At 47.6% G+C, this 14864-nt stretch overlaps 1 protein-coding gene across 1 annotated transcript; it reads right to left on the bottom strand.

Annotated features, from left to right (window-relative positions):
* Positions 1-11364: 11364 nt before the first annotated feature.
* On the bottom strand, positions 11365-13616 carry LOC124676577 (BTB/POZ domain-containing protein At1g63850-like). Its single transcript, XM_047212620.1, has 2 exons — positions 12807-13616; positions 11365-12671 (listed from the first exon to the last, which is right to left on the bottom strand). The coding sequence occupies exons 1-2, from the start codon at positions 13614-13616 to the stop codon at positions 11673-11675; spliced, it is 1809 nt and encodes a 602-aa protein (XP_047068576.1). The 3' UTR covers positions 11365-11672.
* Positions 13617-14864: the final 1248 nt, after the last annotated feature.

Genomic DNA, 14864 nt, shown 5'->3' with positions numbered 1-14864 from the left:
ATTGACTTGATCAAGGAGCTTGCGATTGATGCCACTCCTAATCTTGTCTCGTGCGGAGGCATTGAGTTGACGGTTGTAGAACTCGGTGGAGGTCAACCGAACGGGATCTTGTGGCTCCCGGTATCCATGAAGAATGATCTCCCATAGCTCTACACTGCAGCTGCGAATATGAGATTCCATAGAAGATTTCCAATGTGGAAAGTGAGTTCCATCAAAATGGGGAACGGTCCCACTATGGTTTTGAGTTTTTCCATCTGAGCAAGTTAAGTGCCTCAGAAAAATTCGTCTTTACGGGTTGTTTTGTTTTGACAGATTCTGCCTTTTTATTTCGCATTGTCTGTTTGTTTTTGTTTTTTGTTTTGGTTTGAATAAATTCGGATCCCACAATCCTTGTATTGGAGATATACACGCTCCGCTTTTTCATTTGAACACTTGTGTTCTTAGTTATGCTTTAATGTTCATGGCGAAGGCTGAAAGTTGCTTCGTTGATTGCTATTTGGTTGGAATCAGAAAATGCTTCATATGGTCATGAATAATTTGATACTTGGCAATTGTTTTGAGCTCTCATAGATCATGTTTAAGCTCTTGCATCATGTAGTTTAAATCTATTAGTGGAGAACTACCGTAGAGCTAGTTGAAATTTGGTTTGCATGATTGGTCTCTCTAAGGTCTAGATATTTTCTGGTAAAAGTGTTTGAACAACAAGGAAGACAGTGTAGAGTCCTATAATGCTTGCAATATGTTCTTGTGTAAGTTTTGTTGTACCTGTTCATACTTGTGTTTGCTTCAAACAACCTTGCTAGCCAAAGCCTTGTACTGAGAGGAAATGCTTCTCGTGCATCCAAACACTTTGAGCCAAAACCCATGCCATTTGTGTCCACCATAACTACCTATATGTGGTATTTTTCTGCCATTCCAAAGTAAATTACTTGAGTGCTACCTCTAAAATTTCATTCCTTTGTCTTTGCAATATATAGCTCATGGGAAAATAGCTTAAAAACTATTGTGGTGATGAATATGTAGCTATGTATCTTAGTTCTCATAAGTTGCTTGTTGAGCGGTAACCATGTTTACAGGGACGCCATCAACTTTTTACACCTTTGTTGAATATCATGTGAGTTGCTATGCATGTTCGTCTTGTCTGAAGTAAGGGTGATTTATCATGATCAAATGGTTTTAGTATGCATATTGTTAGAGAAGAACATTGGGCCGCTAACCAAAGCCATGTATCATGGTGGAAGTTTTCAGTTTGGACATTAATCCTCAATCTCTTATGAGAATATTATCTGTTGTTGAATGCTTATGCATTAAAGAGGAGTCCATTATCTATTTTCTATGTTGTCCCGGTATGGATGTCCTTAGTTGATATCTATCAAAAACGAGAAATCAAATGCGATTTATCTCCTTGGACCTTTGTACAGGCGGCATAGAGGTACCCCTTTGTGACACTTGGTTGAAACAAATGTTATGCAATGATAATCCATGTAAATCCAAGCTAATTAGGACAAGGTGCGGGCACTATTGGTATTCGATGCATGAGGCTTGCAACTTGTAGGAAGTTTTATGCATAACACATATGAATTATTACTACCGTTGACAAAATTATTTCTATGTTTTCAAAATAAAAAGCTCTAGCACAAAAATAGTAATCCATGCTTCCCTCTGCGAAGGGCCTTTCTTTTACTTTATGTTGAGTCAGTTTACCTACTTCTTTCTATCTTAGAAGCAAACACTTGTGTCAAGCTGTGTGCATTGATTCTTACATGTTTACTTATTGCACTTGTTATATTACTTTATGTTGACAATTATCCATGAGATATACATGTTATAAGTTGAAAGCAATTGCTGAAACTTAATCATCCTTTGTGTTGCTTTGAAACCTCTTACTTTGAATCTATTGCTTTATGAGTTAACTCCTATGCAAGTCTTATTGATGCTTGTCTTGAAAGTACTATTCATGAAAAGTCTTTGCTATATGATTCAGTTGTTTAGTCATTGTCTTTACCATTGCTTCGAATCACTTCATTCATCTCATATTGAAAGTATAGAGATGTTAAACCTAGAGGGGGGGTGAATAGGTTTCTACAGATTTTAATTCTTTCTTTGCAATATTAGGCTTTGCGGAATATAAAGGTGAGCCTAATGCAAACTAGGTGAAGCAACCTATATGAGGATACAACTAACTCGAGCACGAAGGCTCTCACGAGCGGTTAAATCACAAGTAAGGAGTTCGGTTAGAGATAACCGATAGCACGCGGAGACGAGGATGTATTCCCGTGTTCCCTTGCTTTGCAACAAGGTACGTCACGTTTGGAGGAGTGGAGGTCCCACGAAGAATTCCCCGCGCCACGAAGGCTCACCCTATTCTCCGGAGCCTATCCCACAAAGGAATAGCTCTCTCACTTGTGGTAGACTTTGAGGTAGCCTCCAAACCTTCACAATCTTGCCCGGAGCGAGATCCACGGCCCGGATGCTTCCGGACTCCTCTTGCCCACCTAGGGTTTCAAAGGAACCCTAGGAAGCAAGCTTCTTGATGAATACAAGGGGGAATGAGATTTGGCTTGGTAGAACGGTAGATCGGGTCCTCCTCTATCGTTTCCCGGAGGGATTTGAGTTTGGGTGGAGGAGGAGGGAGATCTGAGGCTTTTGGTGTTTCTAATAATGGAGTATGAGAAAAGGAGCTCAAGAACAGCTTAGTGTAGTGCCTAACTGTTCAGAGGTAGGAGAAGGCCTATTTATAGTGTTCTTCGAAATATGGTCGTTGGTCACTTGCCACATCAGCAGATTCCTCGAGGAACCCGGTCGACCGGATCTGGCACCGGACAGGCCGGTCCATATCCCGGTCAGACCGGGCCATTGACCGGGCCGGCCGGTTTCCAACCGGAGCTGGGACCGGGTCTTGACCGGGCAGGCTTCTGAGGTTACTGGATAGCGCCCGGATGGCACAGGCGCAAAGGCCGGTTGCAGACCGGGACGCTCGGTCTGGTGCCCGGTCCGACCGGCCATGGACCGGAGCAGCCGGTCCAAAACCGGGCTGGCGACCGGACGCTGACCGGAGAGCTCGCCCTTCTTTAGTGGAACTTGCCCGGATGGCACCGGTGCTAGGTCCGGTTGGTGACCGGGTGGTCCGGTGCTATGGCCGGTCTAACCGGATTTGGGACCGGCTAGTCTCTGGAAAAACTTGCTGATTCTTCATCGAATTGGGGGGTCTCCCGTTGCCTTCTTGTTCCATTGATACACCATTATACCTCTTTGGCTAATACCTGGGAATCATCTTGTAGACATGTATTAGTCCAAATACTCTAGCACGGTGTCATAGTTACCAAAATAATGGATAAGGGTAAAATACCCTTACACATATGCTTTACAATAGTATTGTTCAAGATTATGATAGTAGCATGTCACTTCAGAAATTATCCTTGTTATCGTTTACCTACTCTAGGGCGAGTAGGAACTAAGCTTGGGGATGCTTGATACGTCTCCAACGTATCTATAATTTCTGATGTTCCATGCTAGTTTTATGACAATACCTACATGTTTTGTTCACACTTTATATCCTTTTTATGCATTTTCCGGAACTAACCTATTAACAAGATGCCGAAGTGCCTGTTCCTATTTTTTGCTGTTTTTGGTTCCAGAAATCCTACACAGGAAATATTCTCGGAATTGGACGAAACAAAAACCCAAGATCTTATTTTTCCACGGAGCTTCCAGAGAGCCAGAGAGGGACCAGAGGGGAGCCCAGGGGGCCCCACCCCACATGACGGCGCGGCCAAGGGGGGGGGCGCCCCTCTATGGTGTGGGACCCTCGGGACCCCTCCGAGGCTGCCCTTCCGCCTATATATTCTCTCCGCTTCGAAAACCCTAAAAACATAAGCCACGGGACGAGAAAAGTTACGCAGCCGCCGCCATCGCGAAGTCAAGTTCGGGGGACAGAAGTCTCTGTTCCGGCACGCCGCCGAGATGGGGAATTGCCCCCGGAATCCATCTCCATCGACACCACCGCCATCTTCATCGTCGTTGCTGTCTCCCATGATGAGGAGGGAGTAGTTCTCCCCCGAGGCTGAGGGCTCTACCGGTAGCTATGTGGTTAATCTCTCTCTCATGTACCTCAATACAATGATCTCATGAGCTGCCTTACATGATTGAGATCCATATGATGAGCTTTGTATCACTATTAATCTATGTGCTACTCTAGTGATGTTATTGAAGTAGTCTATTCCTCCTCCATGATGTAAAGGTGACGGTGTGTGCATCATGTAGTACTTGGCGTAGGTTATGATTGTAATCTCTCGTAGATTATGGAGTTAACTATTACTATGATAGTATTCATGTGATCTATTCCTCCTTTCATAGCTATTGGTGATAGTGTGTATGCTATGTTAGTACTCGGTCTAAATTGCAACGGTCTATTATGCACTCTAGAGGTTACTTTAATATGAACTCCGGATGTTGTGGAGCTTGTTACTCTGGCTTGAGGGAGCTCTTGTAGCCCTACACAATGAATGGTGTTTGTTATCCAACAAGAGAGTGTTTGAAAGTAGCACAAGTGAGGAGAAGTTATTTATTTATTATGTGATCAATGTTGAGAGTGTCCACTAGTGAAAGTAGGATCCCTAGGCCTTGTTTCTAAGCATTGAAACACCGTTTCCAACAAGTTTTGTTACATGTTTGCTTGCTGCCATATTTATTTCAGATTGTTATTACCACTCATATTCATCCATATTACTTTTATTTCACTATCTCTTCGCCGAACTAGTGCACCTATACATCTGACAAGTGTATTAGGTGTGTTGGGGACACAAGAGACTTCTTGTATCTTAATTGCAGGGTTGCTTGAGAGGACTATCTTTGACCTCTACCTCCCTGAGTTCGATAAACCTTGGGTGATTCACTTAAGGGAAACTTGCTGTTGTTCTACAAACCTCTGCTCTTGGAGGCCCAACACTGTCTATAGGAATAGAAGTGTGCGTAGACATCACCGAGCTGCCCTGACTTCATCTCTTCCCTTCAGTCCGGTAGCAGCACCCGTTGTACCGGGTTGGCTGCCGACTTGCCGGTGGCAGCACCCGGTGGTACTGAGCTGGCTACTGATTTTTCCTGGAGCTTCAGAATATCTTCGTCTTCTCGGCAGTTCTTCCTCTCAACATTTTTGGTGTGGATATTATGTGTATATGTGGCTTTGGCAAGCACTTGTTTAGAGACAAACGGTCAACACACCATCACTAGTTGAGAACAACAATTGGAGGGTCTCTCTTCACCTCGCATCCTTGTGTCCGACTGAAAACCTTTCTTGCCGCCTTGCATTCTCATATGTGAACTAAAACCTGTGTATATACTTATAGATACTATTAGTCCACACAATAGCACCGGTGTCATTGTTGACCAAAATAATGGTTAAGGGTAAAAAACCCTTACAGATGGACATCTGGCATATGATGGAGAAGTTCCGTGCGGAGGTCGTTGACTCCTCTTCCGACGAGGAGTCCGATCAGTCGACGCAAACATTAGCAACTACTGCGGCCTCCATGATCCACGAGTTCACCTCAAACCAGGGGCCGGTGCACCGGGGCTCTGTCAAGGGCCGCTCAAAAAACCTGCCGCGCAACAGAGTGGAAGGGCAGGTTCGGCTCCACAAGGACTACTTCCACCTCACCGATCCGGTGTTCAAGGAAAAAATGTTGCGGCGCCGGTACAGGATGTCAAGGGAGCTATTCTTGGTCATTCTCCGGGGCGTCAGAAACTACGACCCCTACTTCCAATGCAGGGCCGATGCAACAGGTGCACTAGGCTTCACCTCCTACCAAAAATGCTCCACGGCTATTCGCATGCTCTCATATGGAATGGCTGCTGATATATTTGATGAGTATCTTCAAATGGGTGAGAGCACCTGCCTTGAGGCCATGTACAGGTTTTGCCGAGCCGTGATTGCCGTGTTCGGACATCATTACTGTAGGGAGCCAAATGTTGAGGATACAAGGCGGCTCTCGTCTATCAACGAGTCTAGAGGGATCCGAGAAATGATTGGCAGCATAGATTGCATGCACTGGGAGTGGAAGAACTGTTCATTTGGATGGCAGGGTCAGTACAACGGGTATGAGGAGGGACGGGCTGTCATTTTTGAAGCTGTCATATCTCAAGATTTATGGATTTGGCATTCATTCTTTGGCATGGCTGGTTCCAACAATGACATCAATGTGTTGCACCGATCACCGGTTTTCAACAGGCTCATGCAAGGCAAAGCTCCCCGTGTGAGCTATGAGGTCAATGGAAATGAATATGACAAGCCATATTATCTTGCTGATGTCTATAATCCAAACTCTGAGAAGACGAGGAGGTTTGCCAAGATGCAAGAGGCCTGCAGGAAAGATGTGGAGTGCGGATTTGGTGTGCTCCAAGCTCGGTGGGCAATTGTCCGTCACCCAGCAAGAACATGGTCGCTGAAGACCATGCATGAGGTGATGACATGCTGCGTGATCATGCACAACATGATCGTTGAGAACGAGCGTTCTGATGGCCGCAATGAGAACCACTGGGAATTCCAAGGTAAGCTGTTTGCGCCACTCCCTGGGGCTTTATCTTGGGAGAACTATCTGCATATGAATATAGAAGTCACTGACGAGAACGTGTGCAAACGGTTGTAGACGGATCTGATTGAGCATCAGTGGACATTGGCTGGCCATGAAGACCATTCCTAGAGGAATACCATCTTATTTTCATGTAAACTTTTAAAAATTTGGATGTAATAACTATGACTTCGTTAAAACTCTTTAGTTTGTTGTTTTCAAACTTCATAATTCATGCCGACGCGGAAATGCGCCAGGCCGCTGGAGGCACCCCAGACGCAAACAAACGCACAGATAAAACGATCTTTCTCGCGTCCGTTGCACGATGCAAACAGAGGCTCGCGAACACCGATTTGGGTCGTGCCCGCTGGAGATGTCTTAGGCGAGGCGCGGCTAGGTCGTGGGTATGCTGGTCACGTACAACGATCGAATCTCAGCCGATATGTGTCAACGTGTGACAATCCCATGGATTCTCTTGGCATTAATTATCTCGTACTAGGATCACGTGCGGTCGTGTGAGCAACGGTGTGCATCAATCAATCTCTCCAGCAATGGGGTGGCTCTTTTTTTCGAGGGTAAGCAATGGGGTGGCTCTGATTCTCTGGGCCAGAGATAACGCACACCAACCAACCGGGCGGGCCATTTTGGGCCACTATCACAGGATGACACGACTGCGCGAGAGGCTACTTGGGAGCTGGGAGAAACTGCTTCAGTCCCAAGTGCCAACTATTCCAAGGAATCTCTGCATCTCATGCAGACAAAAAAAACCAACCACCAGCTTCCTTGTCACCCGCCGTGGGTACATGGAACTGTAGACGCCTTGGTGGTACCAACAGCCCCCTACTGGCTCTCCGTGCCACATAGTATGGGAGACGGAACGAGGTTGGCATGTCAAAATCAAATCGTATATTCGTATCCCACGCACCAAGCGATAGTACGTACGGCGCAGCAGGCTGGAAGAGCGACCCCGTTAAAAACAGCCAGCTGGATTCTGTTAAGTCGCCGTGTGTATCAACCACGTCACCACTGACTGTTTACAACAGGTGCATTACCAGTGTCGCATGAAAAAGACATATCAGGCTAAGCGAGCGACATGAATGATGAACGGGTTAACTTAAAAGGAGTGTCTCCGCTCGCTCCACGTGATCACGTACGTCTCACTGGCCCGTGTGTCTCCCTGTACAGAAACCGATGCCAGCGAGACGTGACGGAAACATCTGCCAACTCGATCGAGTGCACGCACCCTATGACCACGAGACGGAGTTGCCGATCGATGCGCCGGAGGAGAACATGGGAGAGGAACGTGCGTGACACCAGCAGCCAAGGCAAGCGTGCCGATGCATCGCCCTGCTTCTGTCGGCAGGCATTCCAGCCGGCACTAACGCGAGCGGCAGACATTTGGCCACCAAATAGTTGTTCTTCTCTCCAGAAAACGCAAATTAAGCTGAGCTAGCCATGGGCCAAGCGCGCATCCTAGTTGCCGCTCGGTGCGGAACACATTCCCCTACACACACCCCTTCCTTGCCCAATGGGCCAGCCCAAAAGGCCTCCGGCCGGTTTTACTGGTTGTTTCGTTTTCTGTACTTTGTTTCCTGTTTTTCTTTTTTCTTTTCCGTTTTACATTTTATTTTCTTAATAATCAATATGTTTATGTGTTGTGAACAAAAAGCAATACTCCCTCCTTCCCACAAGTTCCACAAAGGATGTTTCAGCTTTGTCTAAATTTAGAGATATCTATATAACATCTAAATATTGTTGAATATATAAGCAAATTATCATATGATTTAATTCAAATAAGCAACTGATAAATCATGACTACATAAACAACATGTAAACTAAACATGCAGATGAACAAAATAGATGAACATATAGCATCTAGACAAGATAAGTCTATGACATCTACTTCAAACAGCAGTACTAGAAACTCTAGCAAGATCTGAAACGAGGACATAAATATGTACCGTCCAGCGTTGGCCGCCGCCAGCAGCAACAGAGATGTTGGCGGCGGAAGCATCGTCATTGTTGTCACCCATGTTGAGGTTGCCGAAGAGGTCGTCGATGTCCAGGAAGAAATCGTCGTTCGGGAACTCGTCGTCAAACGACGTCGTGTTGCCAGTAGTCGCACATAAGCGCTCCCCCAAAACCTGATTGCCCCTCACCCGTATAGGTCTACGAGAGGCAGGGTTCCAGAGGCCTACTTTCCCGCCGTTCGGTGCATACCAAAGGTCAGGGTGAGGAAGACGAAGGCGGCGACGCAATGTGCTGGAAAGAGGTAGTCGCATATGGTGGCTCATATAGGCTAGGGTTCACGTCCGCGCTTATATTGTTCGGGAAGGTCATGGGGCGCATCCCACGTCCGAGTCGGCACATCCACGATCTAGAAAAACTGAAATGAAACGGACGTGTTCGAAGGTCGTGGGACGCAACCCACGTCCGAGTCAGCACAACCACGATCCAGAAAACTAGAATGAAACGGTTTCGTTAACGCGTCTGTTAATGACTCGTAATTAATCACACGATTAATTTTTGAACAGCAAAAAAGATAAGCTCGGCTCGGCGAGATTCCCGCAACCCGCGGCGCGTCGTGATGAGGCGTGGCGAGGCGGGCGGCGGAATAGGAGGAGTACGCGAGAGCTCTTTCTCTCTTCTGACTCACTTAAAGGGACTAGAATATACCACCTTATATACCACTCCAACTCTATCTCAACTAGCAATGTGGGACTAAACTTAGTTCCATCCATTGCCATCCCCGCATGGGCCAAGAGAATTTTAGAATTTGTATTGGGACATGGGCTGAGGCCCAAGGCCAAATTTCAGCAATCCCCCACAAAATCTTATTGTCACATTTAAATTTCATTATTCCAGAATATTTTTTATATATAAGTGCGCGGTGGAGACTGTTAAGTTGAACTTCCACTAACAACTTCATATTACACTAGTTTGGAATTTGAATAGTGGACTATGCCTTGAACTACAAGTTTTATGCGCACTAACTTCACACAAAGCCTAGACCAATACAGGGCTTCCACGAGGCTTCCTTGCAGTGTGGAGCTTATACGTCATACTCCATGGCCTTTCATGAGTTTGTCAGAGAGCACCCAACTCGCATAGATTGCGACGTTTAACAATCAGATTCATATAGGTGCGTTCTTTAGAAGATGTTCTGCAGGACTACATCTTTGCTTGAATAAGCCACTTAGAACACATTAAGATACAACTTGCCATGCAATTTAGGAGGGTATTGCATCTTCATGCAGAGGTGATTCAGTCTAGGGATACTCTCCTCCAAGCTGACCAAAACAGCTTGTCTCCCAGCTCTAATTCACGGGATCTCCAATTACATAGAGTGGGTTACCACTGTGGGCAACTCATAGTGTGGGTCCCAAGCCATCATCCTCGATGCATTCTCTGTCACATTTCGTGATAGACCCTTTGTGAAATGGTCTGTCAGGTTTCTATACGTTTGAATATAATCCAACGCAATACCTCCGAAGTTTCTCATTTTTCTGATAGATTTTAATCTCCTTTTCACATGTATTCTTAGAACTGATTACTTTGATGATCGCAGTATATATCTGAGTTGTCACTGTATTCATGTATATGTGCATCCACTAAACTGTTTACGTATAAGGTCTATGTGTAACCTTGGCTCGTGATTTTGGACTAGGCTGGGATTGGAGGCCCCTGATGATGGGAAGAACTACATCAAGAGGTATATTTCTTTCTGTTTCTCATGCCAATCACACTGTTTGTTTATTGAACAACCAACTTACATTGGAAAAATTGGACAGATGGCCAGTGCCCAAGGCAAGATGGTACAATAGGATTCTTGAAGTGGATAGGCCTGATTCTGTACTCAAGCTAAGAGAAAGGCAACGCCTGTAGAGTTACAGACTTGCAGTTATGGTGTTTCAGACCTGTGAAACTGTCTATGCAAGTTGGAATGGTGTTACTTCCTGGATTGTATCAAGGACTACAATCTACTCTGTCTATCCCTGAATGTAACTTGAATTATACTTTGTTCTACCCTGAAGGAATGGAAGAAGTTGCACATTTTAATATAGGAGGACATTGCCTGCTTGAGTGTGTCGTTTAATGATCAGGGGCTATGAACCTCTTTCTGTTCTCTCCCGTCTGGCTCTTAATGCCATGTCATGTATCCCCTCTTGTATTTGATCATTGGTGTTGCCATGGTAGTGCATCATCGAAAAAATTGCCATGTTGATTGGTACTGCTCGCTCTCGCGGTCAAGCCTGGATTCAGTTCTACTACACGGAATTTGAGCCATGACGAATGAGATCCATCTGAGGACAACATCCTGGTGATTATCCGGAAGTGGATACAATGGAGGTCAAAACTAAGGCTTAAGGCAACCTTTGAGCGTATAAGCGTATTTTAATGCAACCACTTATATCACGAGATCTGATTGCTAACCACTTCTATCTTCATCAGCTACGATAGGTTCAACCACTCTCGTCAGAATTAAGAATTTTCATAAGCACAAGGGCGTTATTTATATTCATCAAAAGGTATGTACTGCAATTGTAAGCTACTAAGAACACCATCTGATCCCTTCACACATTCTGAAAAGGGCATATCGGTTCAACCACCAGCAAATTAAATACAGAGAAACCAAGAAGTTTGGGTAGAATCTACTCTAACTGCTCTGAAGCAAACATCCATACAATTCCAATTGCTTAACAACTTTCCTCACATGGCACGACAGCTGGTTGGTGATCAGATTAAGAGACAATGATCTGGCGCCTTCCACATGTGATTAGCAAGTATACAAACACTACAAATAAACAAGAACAAGAGGCGCAATGCATTTAAATCCTCTGCCTGTTGCTATACAAGCTGCTATAATAGGTAACAAACAATCAACCTACATAATTTGCAATTCAAAATGGGTGAAACATGGCGGTACATTCAGCGTGGTATACATTGAAGAAGATGGAGATACTAATGTATAATTAATTGCCTAGAACCAAACAGGTGTAGCAGAGAACTCACCAAGACAGTCAGAACACAACTACAGATCACACAAAATATAACCTCTACATCCAAATGCCTGTCACCTGCCATATCCCAATTGGGTCAAGCCTATCAAGAATTCTCGCAGATTGCTGTGATTCTCAAACGGGGTGGTTGCTCCGGTTCAGCGGTCCTTTTCCAGAATGCGCGCCGCCACCATACCTCGAACCCTCTCTGAATGTTTGGGCAGTCCTCCCCAGAGTTGAGGAATCGATTAAACCATGCAAGCAAGATCTCCTGCTGAGTTGCAAGCGGCAGGGTCAGGATCGTGTTTGAGAGCCCATCCTCAATCAAATGCCGGTCAAGCCCCTTGCACGCCCGCCGCATCCACCCAAAGTCCTCGTAGAAGGGCTCGAGCCAGGTGCTCAGGAGCTGGGAGCGGGCCTCCTTGGACACCAGGATCTGTCCTTTGCCAACCCCGACAAAGAGCCTTGCCGTCACCCGGCTCACCTCATACCGATGTATTGCCGGAACTTTACCGTGGATCTCTGCCAACTCACTCTGCATCGCCCATGTCCTCAAGAAGTCCTCGGCGATCTGGCGCTCAACGAGGATGTCAAGCATCCAGTGCAGGTTGTCAGCCTGCCTAGCAATCTGCGCCACCTCCGACTGGTCGCCTCCCGCGGCCCTCACAAACTGCTCGTGCAGCAGGCTCAAGCAGCCATTGCACGCCGAGTAGAGCGACTCCTTGCGGAGGTCGCCGCTGATGGCTCCGCCGCGCGACGCGCTGTTCTCCCGGAGCATCTTGGACACCAGACCCTTCATCTCCCTCCTCGCCTTCTCGTCCTTCCCCTCCAGGACGACCTGCAGGAGCCTCACTAGCACCTCCTCGCCGCCTCCCGCATTACTGGTGGCGTTGCAATTTGGTGCCGTTTCCACCTCCTCGGTCACTACAGCAGGTGTCAGCTCCAGCGAGACCCTCTTGAGCACCTCTCCGGCGCCTGAGTTCTCAAGGTGCAGCTGCGTCAGTAGTGCCGCCACTTTCTCATCGTCATCCTCCGCCCATGGAGCCGCCTCCAGGTATTCCAAACAGGACAGCACTCCAGCGTCGAACACAATGGCCGCGGACACCTGCGGCGAGGAAATTTGCGTAGATATTAAGGACCAAACGAAAGTAGCGAATGATTCCAGGATTTGACTGGCCAAATATAGGGGCTGAAAATTAGAAGAAGAAAGGGGGGCTGTCTGGTCTGGGCCTGGGCGTACCTTTAGGATGCCGAGTACCTTGGCGACATCCTCCCTCATGAGCCTCCTGCGTAGATCCTTGCAGTACATGAGGCGCAGCGTCTCGACGTATACCTCGACGTCGTCGCAGTCGGAGATCTCGACGATGTGCGGCAGCGAGCGCTGCTGCTTGGACCATCGGTCGGAGAGCTTGGCTGCGAAGAACCTGCTGTGGGCGACGAGGATGTGGCGGTGGACGCAGAGCGCGAGGGAGAGGCCGTCCCTGGAGGTGAGGGTGAGGCGCACGTCGGAGGAGGCGGAGTCGTTGAACTGGTTCCCGGGGCTGCAGCTGCCGATGAGCTCGGCGACGCGGTCCTGCAGCATGGCCTGCCGGTCCACGGAGCGCGCGGGGGCGTGCGGGTGCGGGTGCTGGTGCGGCGGGGCGGGGGCGGCGGCGGCGCGGGGCTGGTAGTCCTGCTCGTTGGCCATCATGTCGAAGAGGGTGGGGCTGGAGCGCGTCTTGTCGAGGGGGAGTGGCGGCGGGGACATGGGGTTGAGGAGGCCGGCGTTGAGCGCGGTGTTGAACTTGGTGTAGCTGGAGGGGTAGGACTGCGTGTAGGAGGAGGAGGCGGGCGGGTTGGGGCTGGCGTAGGAGGCGGCGGCGGGCGGCTGCGGCGGGAGGTCCATGGTGTCGGCGCCGCGGGCAGCGGCGGAGGCGGAGTGGAAGTGGGAGTTGGAGGCGGGGGCGGAGGGGGCGGCGCAGGAGAGTTGGTCGTGGTCGTGGGGAAGGAGGTGGGAGGGCGAGGGCGATGGCTTCTTCGGGTGCGGCCTGGATCTGGACGAAGCGGCCATAGGAGTGGTATACTGTGGAGTAGTATTTTTTTTTCCCCGGGGCGGGGCGGGGCGTGGGGATTCTCGGCGCTCGAGGGCAGAAGGGCACGAGGAGCGCTTGTCGCCTTTTGATTGAGGCGTGGTGGGCCCGGAGAAGTAATGGGTGGGGTGCGGCCCCCACGGGACCACTTAGTGGGCGTGCCGATGGTATGGCAGCGTGGCAATGACCTGTGCCGGCGAGGCTCGCCGCCGCAACTTACACCGGCAACCGCCGCCGATGGATGACGTGAGATGTTTATTTTGTTTCAAGCTAAAAGCAAGCTCGACGCGTTCCAGTTACTAAAAATAACCGGGGTATTTATTTTGAAACACAGTACAATTAAAGACGCTCATATATACGCGCACACACTCACTTCTATGAACGCATGCACACCCTACCCCTATGAGCACCTTCAAGATACTGCATCGAAAAACTGATCCGGCGGGTCTTGAGATTGATGAAGTCACCACATGTGTCTCGCTGTCGACGGGAACATCGCCTCTCACTGAAAAATATTCTGCCTTTATGAGACACCAAAATATCAAATCTGGGATTTTACCTTTGGTGGGCTGGGGGTGCCACTGCCCTCCTAACCATCCAACCACATGTTGGTTCTCAATAACCGGGGTATCCGTTTGTCTTTGGCTGTGGACATGGAAATAGTCTTCGGGCTACAATTGTCTATTTTCGTGAGGGGTGCCTTCATCCGCCCGTCACTTTATGTCCGACGAAGTTGGTTTGTGCAATATATAAAATAAATTGCCATACAAAAGAGTAAAAAAATAGAGGTTCTAAATACTTTATTATTACATTAAAATAATTGCCAAAGTCTGCATGCATTGCCATGCATGAAAATACATAGAGTGGTAGTTCACAGTTGACAAATGAAATTAGATAAGGTTGATTACTCATCCATCTCTTGATGCCCAGCCAATGCCCTGATGGTCAATCAAATTCTTTTGGGGGCGTTTGAGAATTAATGTTGATGTTAGAGACTACAACGTTCATATTCAGGAGCTCTTCTCAGGTTCCTGCCCCACGGTTTGGTTCAACCAACTCATCCTGAAAGTTTCATCTGTGTTTATTGCGGTCATCGGGATGATCTGTCTCGATGATCATGTTATGCATAATCACACAACAGGTCATCATGTCATGCATGGTCTGAAAAGACCATGTTCTAGCCGGGTGACGAGCAATAGCGCACTAAATTTGGAGCACACCAAATGCCC

Source organism: Lolium rigidum, chromosome 7, assembly GCF_022539505.1.
Source record: "Lolium rigidum isolate FL_2022 chromosome 7, APGP_CSIRO_Lrig_0.1, whole genome shotgun sequence".
NCBI classification, from domain to species: Eukaryota; Viridiplantae; Streptophyta; class Magnoliopsida; order Poales; family Poaceae; genus Lolium; species Lolium rigidum.
This window is presented reverse-complemented; position numbering and strand designations above follow the sequence as displayed.